This window comes from Cyanistes caeruleus, chromosome 7 (assembly GCF_971803275.1).
Source record: "Cyanistes caeruleus chromosome 7, bCyaCae1.hap1.1, whole genome shotgun sequence".
Lineage (NCBI taxonomy): Eukaryota > Metazoa > Chordata > Aves > Passeriformes > Paridae > Cyanistes > Cyanistes caeruleus.
Window position 1 is genome coordinate 17,190,313 of NC_141707.1, and position 14,724 is coordinate 17,205,036.

A 14,724-nucleotide genomic window follows, 5' to 3' on the forward strand; every position below is an offset into this window, starting at 1 on the left:
AAACAGCAGGGAACTCAGACATGAAATACAATAGGACAGGGCCAGAAGTACTGTTGAAAGATGTAAGCATTCCTGCTTCAAAGCAAGCACAGCTCACCATATTCATGAGTTCTTCCAGCAATTCCCGTGAAGGCTGACCCAATGATTTTAGTACCTCATACATGTGCGCATACCCAATTCTCTCCTTGAAGACCTCCTGAGGATAAAAATTCCAGTCTCACTAACAAATGAAATTCCCACTCTTTGTTTATCCTCCAGTGTATGGTCACATCCCTTTAACTGTGCCAAGTCTAGGGAATCATTCAGCCAAGGGTTAAATTCAACTAAGTCAGCAATCCAGGAAAAAATATACTATTTTTCCATGGGCTTGGCTTCCAGTCAGAATCACAAACTAACCACAACTTATCCAATGACCAAATCACAAGAATAACTACCAAGGAAGGGCACAGAGCAATGACATAACCACCATCTGGACAGCAATACTGTCCTGGCTTAGTTTAAAGCCATATAAACACATACAACACAAACAGCTGCCTGAGAACTCCTGGAAATACCCACTAAGTCTACCCTATATATCCATGGGACAAGTAACAACGTACCTCCTTTACAAAGGTTCCAACTGCCATCGTACTCAGATCTTCCTGTTTTGTCAGAAAGATGACTCAGTGTCCAGCCATCGGACACATATAAAAGGATAAGGAATGTGAATCAGCTATTCCTATCTGGCATGAATGTGTGACCACAATCTGCTCATCTCCATTAGCAAGATCCATCAAGGTATTGTGATAAAAACACTAACTGGAAACAAGATCAAGAAGCTGTGAACAGCCCTCTGCATAGACACTGTTACCTTTGCAGCTGGAGACTTGTGCATTACTGCTGTGAGGGCTTGAATGGTTGACACTGCCAAGGAGTCCAGGTGTCCCTGAAACACCTGAGAGAAGCAGATACAGAAGTCATGTACAAACATGCAAAGACAGTTCAGCTCCAAAATCTGTGCTTCCTGCCAGGAAGGAAACCAAGAGCTTGGTAACATGCTTCAAAAATCATCGCCCCACCAGTGAAAATTTCAAACCCCACAGCCTACAAGGAATTACATCACAGTAGACAACTAACCACAGACTTCAAGAGGAGAGAAGCATTCGCAACACAAACTGCACCTCAAATATTCTGATGGTCAAACAAGTTTTCCTCATGCGTCTAATGGACAACCTCAAGAGGGAGGGAGGAAAACAATCAGGAAATCTCTTGCAGTGTGTGTGTGCTGCTGGAAAATCAGCATCTGCAGTTCATATAAAGTGACTTATTTTTCATCCAAGGCCCTGCAAACCAATGCAGCACAGACACACCCATGAAGTGTTAGAGATAAGTCACACCAGCACAGTCAGGTGGCTACCTCACCCATAGCCTCATTACATTGATTCAACACCTCTCTCTCCAATTTAGGAAATCTTTCGAGGTATTTTTCTATAATTCTTGTTTATATTGATATTTCTATGTTGGTTTTAAGAACAAAAATGTTAGAGGACTCTTTTGCATCCATTAGTAAACCTAATTAGCAACACTCTGCAAACAAACATACTATTTCATCATCTCTGAAATATTACTTGCACCTCAGACATATTTTAAAAGTGAAATGTCAAGAATCAGAAGACTATTAGATGTGAAGAAACATTTACATGCAGTTAGAGCGTTGTGCTGTGTCCAAAAAAGCCAAAGCTATTAGTTAAAAATCACAATTTGTAAACAACCATCCCTTGTATAGAGCATTTTTTACATTTTTAATCAGAACAAGTAATTCTACTATAAAAATAACACAAAAATTTGCATTTGGAACTTTTTACAGTATTTGGGAAAAGTGAAGCAACAGGCTATTCCTACCTCCCTGATTCAGCCTGTCCATTGTTTTGTGAACATCTGTTCTTGATGACAAGCAAAGAATCAGGACACCAAACACAACCATTGAGATTCACAAACAAAGCCCCAGAATCCAAAACACCACAGTGCTGAGACAAAGAGCAAAAAAGAGGAAAAGGAGGGGAAAAAGAATCACCATCAGGTTGAGAGAATTAATTTGGATCCCATTCGTGTACTTCACCTTTTCCTTAAAAGGAGTATAATTGATGCTCATTCTATCACCAATATCTGCAGTTTGAAGCAGATGAATAAACATAAGCTGAATTCAATCTGTTATTCAGAAAAATCATTTTCCAGAGATGGGAAATGCTGATCTGTGCAGCACCATTAGTTCATCTTGCTGCAGAAGGCTTAAGTAGGATGGTTAAGGTGAAGCACAGGAATCAATTTTCCTGTGATTGTGTCTTGACTTCAACTGAAGCAAAATACAGTTTAGGTAGGTACCTGGTCCTCATTCATTTCTGTCAGTAATTTGTTGGTAAGGTCTTTCTCACTCTTGTCTGCCACTTTATTGTTAGCATTTAAAAACAGCTGTTAGAAACAGAGACAAGAATAATGGAAATAATTGCATTAAACAGTTTCCTGCAGCCTAGTCTGTGGAGGCTGCCTTAGATTTGTATTTCACATACAAAAACAAAAAAAAAAGGGGGGGGGGGAGGAAAAAAAAGAAAGCTTTCTCTCTCTGGTAAGACAATCGTCCAAGTATTAGTCTTCTGATAATTCTTAAAATACTGAAGATTACACTTCATTTTTTCTAAAAACTGATTACTTTTTTCCTTCCCCCAAAAAAAGAAATGAAAATATGTCATCACTGAGACAAAGATAGAGATTTATCTGGAATTTATACTCATCTCTGGCTTAGCAACTGTGATTTCATTCAAAATATGCAACATGACAGAGTTCCAAGAAATTTACTTGTAAGAAATAAAGACAAGAGTGGGGCATTAACAAGGAAATGGATACAGATGTTTCAATATTTTCCACTTATGTTTCACCCTAGGTGAAAGCTGAAGATACCCAAACAGAATATTTTCATCTCCAAACAGCACAGTAGCAGAATTTCTGGGGCACACAGTCTTTGGGACAGGAAAAGGGGCAAAATATCTCTGCCATCATCCTAAGAAACAGACAGCAAATAGCTTTAAATCAAACATACACCTGTACTGCATCTTCAGCTGAGGAACTGCTCTGAGTTCAGTAGCTAAATTCCTAGTCAGTACCTGTATTTCACACTTTGAAACTCACCCAAATTCATAATCAATTGTAGTCAATTTGCATGCCAAATTTAGCTGTAATATCATCAGAACTCAAATTTACCTCCTTCTGTTTAAAGATTCTATTGAGGCATTAAAAAAAACCCTGATCAAAATGTTTTAAAAGTTCCTTTAAAAATAAAGGAAACAATTTCCTTTAGTGGGTAAAACTTAAGCATTTCTTTTCCTCCCCACTTTGTTCTATTATCTGCTAGCTTAGTCTCCCTAAAGAGGAACAACCCAAAAATCAACTTCCATAAATTAGGGCAAAACAAAGGACAACACTCAAGATACTACTTTGACTTACATAGGTGTGAAAGCACATCGTTAGAAACACTTTGAAAGGTACATCACAGGCAGGAGCACTTAACAATGCAGAGTAACTATAATATGTCTCAGAGGACTATAACATTAGCAAGAATAAGAACATTAAACAAAAGCAAATGCAGACAATGCAAAAATAAAGAGTCCATCAAACTTTTGGCACGTATTACTTCATTTCTCATAAGGCATGTGTAAAGGAAAAATAGATTTCTTCTTACGATGTCTGTTTTGATATCATGGTTTTAATTTTTCTTTTTAAAATCTGTTCAAAAATCACATTTTTTTTTCTTTTAATCAGACATACTGTTAAAGGTCATTGTTGTTTGCTCAAAGTCTGACCTCTGAGAGAGTTAAATAGGTGAGAAACAATTCAGCATTGACAAACCAGTTTGTTAAATGACTCTCAGTACAGGACAAGCACCTCCTGATACCTCTAAATTATAGTCCCTCTTTTTGGATATCACTGGCAAAAAGCAACATTCAGATCATCAAAATTCAACCAAACAGTTTTGAAAAGCTTTTGTGTAGATCTCTAACCCTAAAGCATAGTTAAGGAAAGACAATTTGCCCATAAGCCTCCAAACCAGCAAATATGGGGGAAAAAAAGGATTTACATCTTAGAAGACTGTTATACTGCAAATGACTAGGAAGCATGAGTAGAAATACAGCCTTGAACACCCCTAGCTCTTCGGGAAATCTATAGTAGAAACAGTGGTATGAATTTTCTTTACCCTTTCTTTTCATAGAAATTACTTGCATTTGAAGTTTGCAGAAGATCCAAGAGCTTCCTGAGTTTCAGATATGTGTACTCTCATGCTCTCTGCAAAGGTGCAGAACATGCTTTCCACACACAGCTTGCTTAGGAACCCAGCAGCCATTTTCAAAAATGGAGGAATAAAATCTAGAACTAAGGTCTCCACCCCCAGCTAATAAGGAGAAATCCTAATTCCACAGCTAAATCAATCTTTGCTATTTGGCTTTGAACAAGAATGGAGACAATATATTTGGAAGCATAAATATACTGCAACACCTGCCCTGCCTTTATCTCTCCCACTTCTCATCTGTGGGGGTATTTTGCCTGCAAAAGGCTAAAAAAGCACACTGTGTACCAAACTGGCAGAACAGATCTCTAAACAACACAGTGATAAGTGAGACTGCACCTCTGGAAAAAAACCTTAAAAGAACCTATCTTGTGACATATTTGGCAGAATAAAAACAGCAAGCTGCAAGAAAAAATAGGTATCATGTAGCTCAGAGTCATGCTAAGAGTCTCCATGAAGGGGTAAACATCACACTGCTGATGATTTTAGAAGAAACTAAAAAAGGAGTTTCTTATGGAGTACAGGTTAGTACAAAAACAGGCGGAGATTCCCAAAAACAGGAGAAGGATGGAAAGGTCAAACAATGTATTTTCAGAAGGAGATAATAAAACTACAGACTATTCAAAACACTTCAAGTCAGTTGGCATTCTGCCACTGATTATAATTACAATTAGGACATAATCCAAACACATTTATTTTTAATTCATCATTGCAGTGAAATACATTCTAATCCAAAATCTAAATGGATTAGAAACAAATTGCACGCTGTATCTAGCATTAGATTATCTAGCATCAGAAGAGCTCAAAACAGATATGTCACTAATATAGCACAAAAAAGAGAAATAAAATACTTCAGAGAATTACATCAGATCTGTGTTCTTTTACACAGGGAAAAATGAAATGAGTGCAATCAGTGAAAGTTTGAAAATTATGACCATTTGTGGTTGAGATGAAAACCCAAAATCCTATGTAGAAAAAAAAAAAATTGAGGAACATTTTTAACAGCTTGAGCTCATGTTTTATGTCAGCCACACACAGGACTCAAATATTTTGAAACACTTAAAATGGCACACCAGAAAGATTTTTTTTTTAAATGAAAAAACATTCCTCTGAAATTTGAATTCGAACCTTCATCTCGCAGCAGTTGTGATAGAATATGAAAGAAACAAAACAAAAAAAAACAAACCTCCACAACAAAAACCCAAATAAAAAAGTAAGGGAGATTGATTTTTATTTTCATCAGATACACTGTTAAGAGGTCATTGTGTTTAACTCAAAGGCTGACATCTGAGAGATTTTAATAGGTAAGAAAAGATTTAGCAGTGATTCAAAGATACAGCATAGTAACAGATTTTGGAGACTGAGCCGGGTCTGGAAGGTATTTTCCTCAGGACTCAAAGTAAGTATTCACTGCTTTAACTACAGACACGAGACACCTCTACTTCATTAGTAATAATGTGAGGCAGGTTTTGTTAAAAATGTGCTGATAAGGGAGAACTTACCTTGCAGTTCTGCAACAGTCGAATGAGATGTTCAAAGCAGTTACTGTTAAGGAAAATTGCCTGCAGAACAGGCCTATCTGTGCAGTCTAACATGGCTGTGATGGTATCTATAAAATTAAAACAGAACCAGCATCAAAGACAAAACATTTCCCAAATCCATCAAGCATTTTCACCAGCACATTCTGTTAAGAACATCAGGAAAAAAATTAGACAAATTATATGCTCTTCATTTTTGATCAAGAATGAAATGCATTTTAAGAACAAATCACTAGGCCTAAAGCTAAACATTTTGACACTGTAAAAATTACCACATAGCCTAGTATTATGGAGAAATTTCAGCCAATGAGTATCTTTGACTGCTTTGGGCCTCTGTTTCAAGTCATTGCCAATTGTGAGTACAGAAGCAGCATTATCTTTTTTTTAATAGCACATGAACACTTGTTTCCTCAACAAGAAATTACTCTGCATTCTACAGTAGCCTTACACTGTAAGCATTCTCCATGGCCACATCACTGCTCCTCAGTTTTCTTGGAATGATGGGAAAAGAAACACCTTTATTTCCCACACTGAACATCAAAATGGAAAAAACTCAAACCCCTGAATTCTAACCCAAAAACTTATACCAAACTCTTTCAGGCTATTACTTTTGGCCAAGGTTTACAACAATGCCATTTGAAAATCGAACTATCACTAAACAGTACCATATGGCTATTTTATTACAGAATAGTAAGTAATAATAAGTAAGGCACCTCTTGCCTAGCAAAGTTTTTCTCTTGTGATAGAGACTTTCTGTCTATGAACCTTGACACTCCGGTTAAATGGCAGCAATCTGATATGGTTTCTTCTGGTTATTTTTTTAATTAGTAAATGATTAAACAAGAAATATGTAAGAAGAAATGTTAGAAATTTTTCAGTTGCTTAGCCAAGTCAGTATTTTTTGCTTCAGAGTTATTGTCAAGAAATATTGAAAGGAACTGTATACTCACTCAGCATTTGAATCTGTAGTGCTATGAATCTGCTCTCCCACTGCCTGCATCGCCTTGGGTTAGGTAAGGCTGAATGGTCTGAATTAAGCAACTTGAAATAGTTCTCCAGTATTGTACTAGTCTCGACTTGGCGCTGGTCAGAACTGCTGGTTAGGAGGATATGGACAACTTCTGTCAGGCACTTCAGAGTCAGCTCTGCCTTCCTGCTCACTTCCTCAGGGTTTCTGTCATCCCAGTTGTCGCAGTCTGCTAAAACACGCATCAGGACTTCCATGGTGGCAGGAGATACTGCTTGAAGAGCATTCCTCTGAAACCCATTAACACAAAAAAAAAAATAAATTTAGAAGAATTTGAACCTCTTCAAACCAACTGCTCCTACTTGAGTTATCTGAACTGTGCAATACGCATTATTATATCTACTAACCCTGTGTTGTTGCTAAATAACTAAGAAACATTCTATTTGGATTATGCTGATGGCTACAGATGAAATGCATCCAAACTTGTTCACTTAAAGAGGCTCCCTTTTGCAAAGGGAATGCTTATACAGGAAAGGAAATATAATTTAAATATGTATTATAACATTCTTGTAAGGTAGCCCTGATAAACTGCTAATTTGAGGCAAACCTTCACCTGAGTTCTCATTTTAGATTATCAGATTCATGATACTTTAAAACATGTTGTTAGAACACAATAATTAGCAAATGTTTGCCTGGGCCCTGAATGCATTTTCCTCACCTTTCTTCCTGGGGGCCTGACTGCACTGATAGGCTCAGCGACAGGAGCCCCGGCTTGTGGTGAGCTTTGAGAAGCCCTGTCAAGGACTCCTTACCCTCTGTAGGGAGCTGTATTCAAGATTTGGCTCTCAGCCTTTTCCTTGTTTGGTCTTCACTGCAGCCATAGCCATGCTTGGCCATGTCATGTGTTGAACCTGACCCACTGACTTGACTGACGCTTGACCTTAGCCCTGCCTCACAGCTATGGATGGCGCTGGCAACCTCTGGCCTCTTGACTGACTCTAGTTATCACCAGTAGAGCAAATCCTTACTCTGCTGTACTGACCAGACCTCCTGGCTTGACTTTAGGCTTTACCACTACAAACTTGCCTAGTGAGCTGGGCTGGTTGATCCTGGTTCCAGCCACCACAGCTGCTCACGTTCCTCTGTTTGGGTACAGTGAGATCACTCCCTTTGCTGGTCAGGTCAACTGCTGCTGGCCATCCTGCTCAGACTCCACGTGCCCTCCATGACAGAGCAAAGCCTGGCTTTGCAGCTCCCTGGCAACCTTTAAAAACACTCTCTTCAAGACCATCAGAAGTAGCAGCTGCTTATGACCAGACTAAGTAGGACATGACAGAAGTCAGGTGAGAAAGTGGATGTTGGCTTTGCTGCTGCTGGATACCCTCTTTTCCTCATGGTCTTCCAAAGACTTTAAACAGCTTCCAAGACGTAAAGGCCTCATGCCTTCTACTCAAAACAGCTTACCTTCAGTACTGGGATGTAAGCTAGATCATTTTCATGCACATGAACACACACATGCAAAATTTACATCTTTGCAGGTGGAAATTCCCAATCTAGTTATACACTTTTTTTCTAATATTATAGTAAGTTCGTATGAACATGTAGTTATTCTAAACAGCAAATTTCTACAGTTACTTGAAATCAGGACCTAGCTTTTAGCATTTAGGTGTTTTTACCCAGAATGATCCAAAGTTCCTAAGAGAAAAATAGTTATTCATGGATAATAAATTCTTCTCATTTACAAGTTATGGAGTATTTAAAAGTCTTAAACAAGGAACATGCATTTGGAGGTTTCAGCAGCTGAAAAGTTTAGAGTATCCTTACCTGACCACCAGCCACAATAGCTCCAAAGAGATGCAGCAGGCAACATTTTAGGCTTTCCTTGAGATGTTCACTTTCTTGAAAACATTCTGATTAAATAAAAGGGAGATTTTCCTCAAAAAACCTCCACCAACAAAAAATAAAAAACCCCTCCTCTATTCCGTGCCATCATACAAATTAAAAACAAAATTCAACTGCATCATCTCCACTTTGTTTTATATAACTCAGACACAAAAACACCAATTCCAGCATTATCAAAGTAACATTACCACATTTACCAGGAATTCACAGGGCCACACCTTCAACTTACATGAAGTTCCCATGCCAGCTGACAGAACTATAGACACACAACTTTTGCTATTGATTCATAATGTAAAAATGAGCCAATTTTGTCCATACTAATGAGAAACAGAAGGACATTCTAACACACAACCAGTTACCAAGTGTGACAAAGTTCAGAGAAATTTTGGCATGAAAAGTTTGGTGCCATATGCAGTGCAGGTAGCTCAAAACACCAGGCCCCGAGCTTGCTGACTTTAAAACAGAATGCCAGAGAATACTGTGCAGATATGTAACTTCTCTAGCAGTAACTTCTTTAATGATAACTATCCTGAATCTCTTCTCTAGCCATATCTGATAGAAATTATTCCCAAACAGCTCAGGAACTCTTCTCAGCAAAAGATATAACCTGGATATTGTTGTTACAGCAATAACGCTAGATCTAACACAGCAGCAAGAAACTACAATGGATTATTTTTGGAAATACCACTTATTGGCAAATAAGATCTCTGACTATAAACTGAATGTCTAAGCCTGTTTTAAAAGAAGATTGCAGAGCTATTTTTCTAATCTGTTCTCCAAACAGAACAAAGCTTAGATGATCACACCATTAGTGAGCTAGTACCACCACTCCTTGACTTAAAGCCTCTGGATCTCTGTAGAGCCTCAGACAAATGGAAAAGAGCAGTACCTAGCAGATTGTGAATAAATCAGGCTGGGTAGACTGAAACCACCCCCTGCTTGGTTTTAGTCCTGGTATGGTAGAATGCTTAAGGCACATGCTCAGCAATTTCTTACCCTATTCTTTCTTGCAGCTTGCCAACAAGCAGATGAGCATCTGCCAGCTAATTAGCACACTTTTAGCTCGGTCACATTTTATGATATTTAAGAGACTTAGGAGGAACCACAGGGCAAAGAAATCCAATGAATGGAGAGGAGAGAACCTACAGATGACATTCCTCAGTAGCAGCCTTTAGAGTGGGCTTCCAGTGCTCTGGCACGTAGATAAGGGCATTTTGCTGGCAGCAACAATTTGGTCTTTTTGGCAATTATCCTATTTTTTGTACACAGCAATGGAATCTCAAGGAACAGAAGCTGTGACTCAAACCTAGAAAAATCAAATTCATAAATGCTACCACTCCATGAATGGAACCTTTTTTAAAATTTTCCATTAAAACTAAGTTAATGGATAACTGCAAAAAGGGCTGATTTCACTCCTTCACTGCCCACCCCTCCAGCTTATTCCTGCTGCTTCAATTCTGTAGGCACTAATGCTTTGGTATGCTAAACTGGCCAACTACTTGGGCATTCCACAATCTTGAGATTTAAGTACAGAATATGGACATGTAAGTCCTTCTCCTTCACACAAACAAACTGTAATGGTAGGAACACATGAATTCCAAAGTAGTCATCATGATATTTAATGACTTAATCAGAGAGAAAATTGTTTCCCAAACTCGAGGCCAAGGAGCATTTGCTAGTTGAATGGCACAGAGCTTCATTTTTTCTAGCTGTTAAATCATATTAAACAGACAGAAGTGCAAAAACACTCCCCTAAGATTATTTTCCCATGGGAGTTATCAGCACAGCTACTACATGGATCTCATGTGCAATCACCACATACCACAATAAAAGGAAAAGTTGGCAATTCACAGAACCAACCCTATTAAACCACGTTAGGCACTGAAATTGAGTCTGGAAATAAGGAAAAAGGCTTTCAAAGATGAGCATGAATGGCAAAATAGTGATGCTCAGAGCAAAGAACAAGTAAAAAAAACAAGCAATCATAGTAACCCACTTCATTCAGCCTCAGAAAGCAAGTAAAGGATTTCTACATTATCAGGCATGCTTAGGAGAATGTTACTTGCACTCACAGAGTTCATTCCTCTTAAGAAAACTATTTTTTAACAAGCTGTTAAGTAATACTTACGGTAAAAGAAAGGGACAAATTCAACAGTGAGGGAAGCTGGTTTATACTTCTGTCTGCTCCTTTCAACTGTACTAAGGAAACGTCTGCAATAAAATTAAAAAACACGCACCAAATAAATTAGACATGATACCTTTGTTTATGACTTAGTTATTAATTTATGACTTATAATATGAAGTTATAACACGACATAGTAGAAAATACTGCCATAAATCAGGAGTTATCTTTTGCCTACAAGATGAAAAAGAATACTGAAGCAGTATTTCATCCTGAAAACATGAATCACAGCTAATCCCACATTCAGTCTGCACCTAAAAATACTTAACATTTTACAAGATGGTTTAGTTACAAAAATAAAATAAAAAAGCCAGCAATCTCTTATTTAGTCCATGCTTATTGTAAGTAAGACATCTTCTATACTGCCAAATTTCTTGACCAAACAATTTTAAATAGGCACAAAACAATATTATGAGTTCATTAGGCTGGAGGGAACACACAATCAAATTAAAAAGATGTAATTCTATTGATACACTTATAAACCTATTTTCAAAGATGTAACTTATCTACACTGTGAACTTCAGTAACTTCTTTTGCCCTAATTCAAGCAAGTCTCCCCACCACATTCCTTTTGGCTTCCTTGTTCCACTAGTTTAGAAAAATGGCCAGTTTTGGAAAGAAGGACTTAATGCAATGATCAGTTTCAACCAAACACCTCTTAATATATCCTCAAATTTAATTTTCTTTTAACTTTTATAGTAACAGTAAAATTATTTTTTTTTTGAAAGTTATGTAAGTCATATCCAGTTTGAGAAAGTAAAACACATTTCTGTGGTGTGATTCTATTGATTCATGGTTAAAGCTCTCAGAAACCACAGTATTTACAATCCTGTGCTAGTCCACACATACCCTGCTATTCGCTGCCTCCAGTTTCGATATGGATCGTACAGACTTTCACAGAAAGCCAATGCATGTCTCACAAATTCTTCTATGGGGGTCTGATCCTCCACTTCTTTTTCTTTTGTTTTGCTTTTTAACTGAGGAGAAAAAGAAAGCCACAGTCAGAAAACTTCCAGAAGTTGAAAATTAATTTCGACCTCCCCCAGAACAGTTCTGAACCTACGAACTGCTCCCCACACAACACTATTACTGAAAGAGCAGATAACATAAAAAGGAGCAGGAGGTATCAGATGGCAGAAATAGGGGACAAGAATTATTAACCATGTACCTGTTGAATGTACAATGTGGTCATGGTGATAACATGGTTAATGTATGAACACATCCCAATCTCTTCCACATTAGCCAAATTCCTGTGAAGACAACATAAAACCCACAGACTGTACACAGTGTACCATTTGAAGCTAGTTCAAACAATGTTTGTTTTAGCATTTTGTCTATATTCATACAGAAGGATACCAGCATTTCAAAAATACTCTCCAAAAGACTGCACATACTCAAATGTTTATTTCTGTCACCATTAAAGAGCACACAAGTTTTCATCTAACAGGAAGAAAGATTCAAGTCACTCTGCTACAGTCCAATTCCATCTGGAATCTGGGGTTTCAGAGGTTAAGCAGATTCCCAGGACACCCTAAATAGAAAGCTCAGAAATGGCATCTGATAACAAAGACAGTAACTTCCACTTTACTAGGACATAGACTTTCTAAAACTTTAGGAAACATATAACCTAGAAACATTTACTCACTTTAAATTCTCTGAAGCAAAACAAACACTTAATAAATTATTTTAGAAAATAAAGCAACAACTAAGGATTTCTCAGTTTTGAAGTTACAAAGATCAGATACCAAAGTGATGATGTAGGAGAACTTTTCAGCAAGTAAAGCTGACATCAGTTTGTAACTCAGAAACATATTACCACCCATCCACTCAGCTTATATTCAATATTCCAGGATACTTAAAACACTGCCATACAGCTCTTTGTATTGTTTCAGAGGTAAGGTGAGCCAAAGTATTCAAAAATACTGCTTCAAATACTCCTCAGTGAAGGAGATTATTATCATATCTATTATATTTTAACCCCTTTCTCTTTCTAAAAGCATTTTGCAACAGCAAACTGAAAAAATAGTGAGGAATAGACCCCTAAAAACTAAATCAATTTATTTGTGTCAACAGAATTACACTATCAGTCAGAAGTTTCAGAAGGAAATCAGCTGCATGAGTAATATGCAATAATAAGGTTCACAAACTGTTTATGGAATTACAAGCATGTTAAGAATGTGAAACAGTTCTTCCTGTACAATTCTCTCAAGTTATTTCATAGCTAACACTTCTTAGAGTGCACCTTTTCTTTTACAAGTATTTCTTATACGGGGTACATCATACCTTGAATTCCCATAGATTTATCTTCTATTGCTACAAGGAATTTAGTGTTTAACCCCCTTCTATTCCTATTGCAAACAGTATTGCTAAGATGATAGTGTTTCTCTCCTCTCTCTTTTATTCCCTCTGCCTTTATTTTGAAGGCTGTGAGAAGTGTCATTTCTCTCTACCTATTGGAAGGCATCAAATCACATCACATGTGTCATTAAAATCTATATTTATAGGCTACATCAAGATTTCTTAAACAAAACAATAGCCTTGCTGTGGTAACAATTATAACAAATACCTGCAAAGGATGATAAAGAATTTCACAAGTAAAAGTGACAGAGTCTGCTGCTGCTCTTCCAGGCCATCTGACATTTTCTGGACACACTGTAGCAACTGGAGCCTGAGGACCTGAAGAATGTTATCAGGAAGCAGCGATATTCCTGGCGGAATGTCATCCACCCTAATGAAAAAAACCAGACACAAAATTGTTAATCATACAAATGCCAAGCTGCCAATCGATTTCCATGTACTCATGCAGTGTTCCAGTGAAGTTCTGTGGGAAAGGTCACCCAATTGACACATCACAAACACTTTCCAATGAACCACAAGGAAATGTCTGGTGACAATAAGCCACTTTGAGCTTTCTTTTCTCCAGCAATAAACTACATCTAAAAAAAAAGAAAAAAAAAAAAAGAAAAAAAAAAGTGTTAAAATTCATTAAGTTTTTAAGTGGCTTCCTAAATCCTCCTTCATGCAATGACCCATGTTAATTGCCACAAAGAAACTGAATGATCTTCATCAGGTAAACAAATGGCCTGGGAAATCCTCAGGGACAGCCACAGTGGAATGAAGCATGAGAACAAAACATATCTGGAAGAACATTTTCAACTTTCTACTGAAGATTAAAAGTGTCAAAATAAATGAGATGCCAACTATTACATAGCTATTGAAGCCAAATTGGTATTCATCCACAGTGAACCTCATATTGTCCTTATATAAATTTCAAAAAGTCATACAAATTTATCTTGCCTATTGTTTTCTGCAAACTAAAACATTTTTAGAAACACACCAGGGAGAAGCAAGACATGAAGAAAAGAATGGGTTTATTTGTGGTTTCATTTTTTTTTCCCCAGTGATCCAAAACCAAACAAGAAAATGACCCAGGAACAACCATAAGGAAACCCATTTCAGTAACAATATAGAAATCTATAGATCTGTAAGAACATTTTTCAGGAAGAAAACTGTTTATCCACTGTTGCACATGCTAAAAACAGTTAGCCTTTAGCAGCAGCTATTTACCCAGACAAATCCTCTATGAACTGTACGCAGAAAAAGGAAGACAAGCAGGAGCCTTACAGCTTACAAAAGCCTTCAACACAGCCAAAGCCAGAGGAAAGTCACAACAAAAAAACTCAGCAAGCTCAAAACCTCACTGATACGACTGCTGTGTATGTTGCATCTATGCTAGGAAAAGCACAAAAAAGATGTGTAGAAATGCGAGTAACCCTATACAATGTGATCGCTATTATTTGAGGAAAATGGGGAACAATCC

The 14,724-nt window shown here is 37.4% G+C and overlaps 1 protein-coding gene across 3 annotated transcripts in view; it reads right to left on the minus strand.

The window, feature by feature from the left end:
- The window catches only part of NBEAL1 (neurobeachin like 1), a 70,934-nt gene that overhangs the window by 36,813 nt on the left and 19,397 nt on the right, over positions 1–14,724 (minus strand). For 2 of the 3 annotated variants that reach the window (XM_086897507.1, XM_086897506.1), the window contains exons 4-13: positions 13,471–13,632; positions 12,073–12,154; positions 11,754–11,881; positions 10,851–10,933; positions 8,645–8,730; positions 6,804–7,110; positions 5,818–5,924; positions 2,362–2,448; positions 851–934; positions 98–196 (exon numbers count right to left, since the gene is read on the minus strand). In XM_086897507.1, the coding sequence (XP_086753633.1) occupies positions 98–196; positions 851–934; positions 2,362–2,448; positions 5,818–5,924; positions 6,804–7,110; positions 8,645–8,730; positions 10,851–10,933; positions 11,754–11,881; positions 12,073–12,154; positions 13,471–13,632 (1,225 nt within the window). The remainder of the gene's footprint in view (positions 1–97; positions 197–850; positions 935–2,361; positions 2,449–5,817; positions 5,925–6,803; positions 7,111–8,644; positions 8,731–10,850; positions 10,934–11,753; positions 11,882–12,072; positions 12,155–13,470; positions 13,633–14,724) is intronic. The other variant, XM_086897508.1, reaches the window with a different exon arrangement.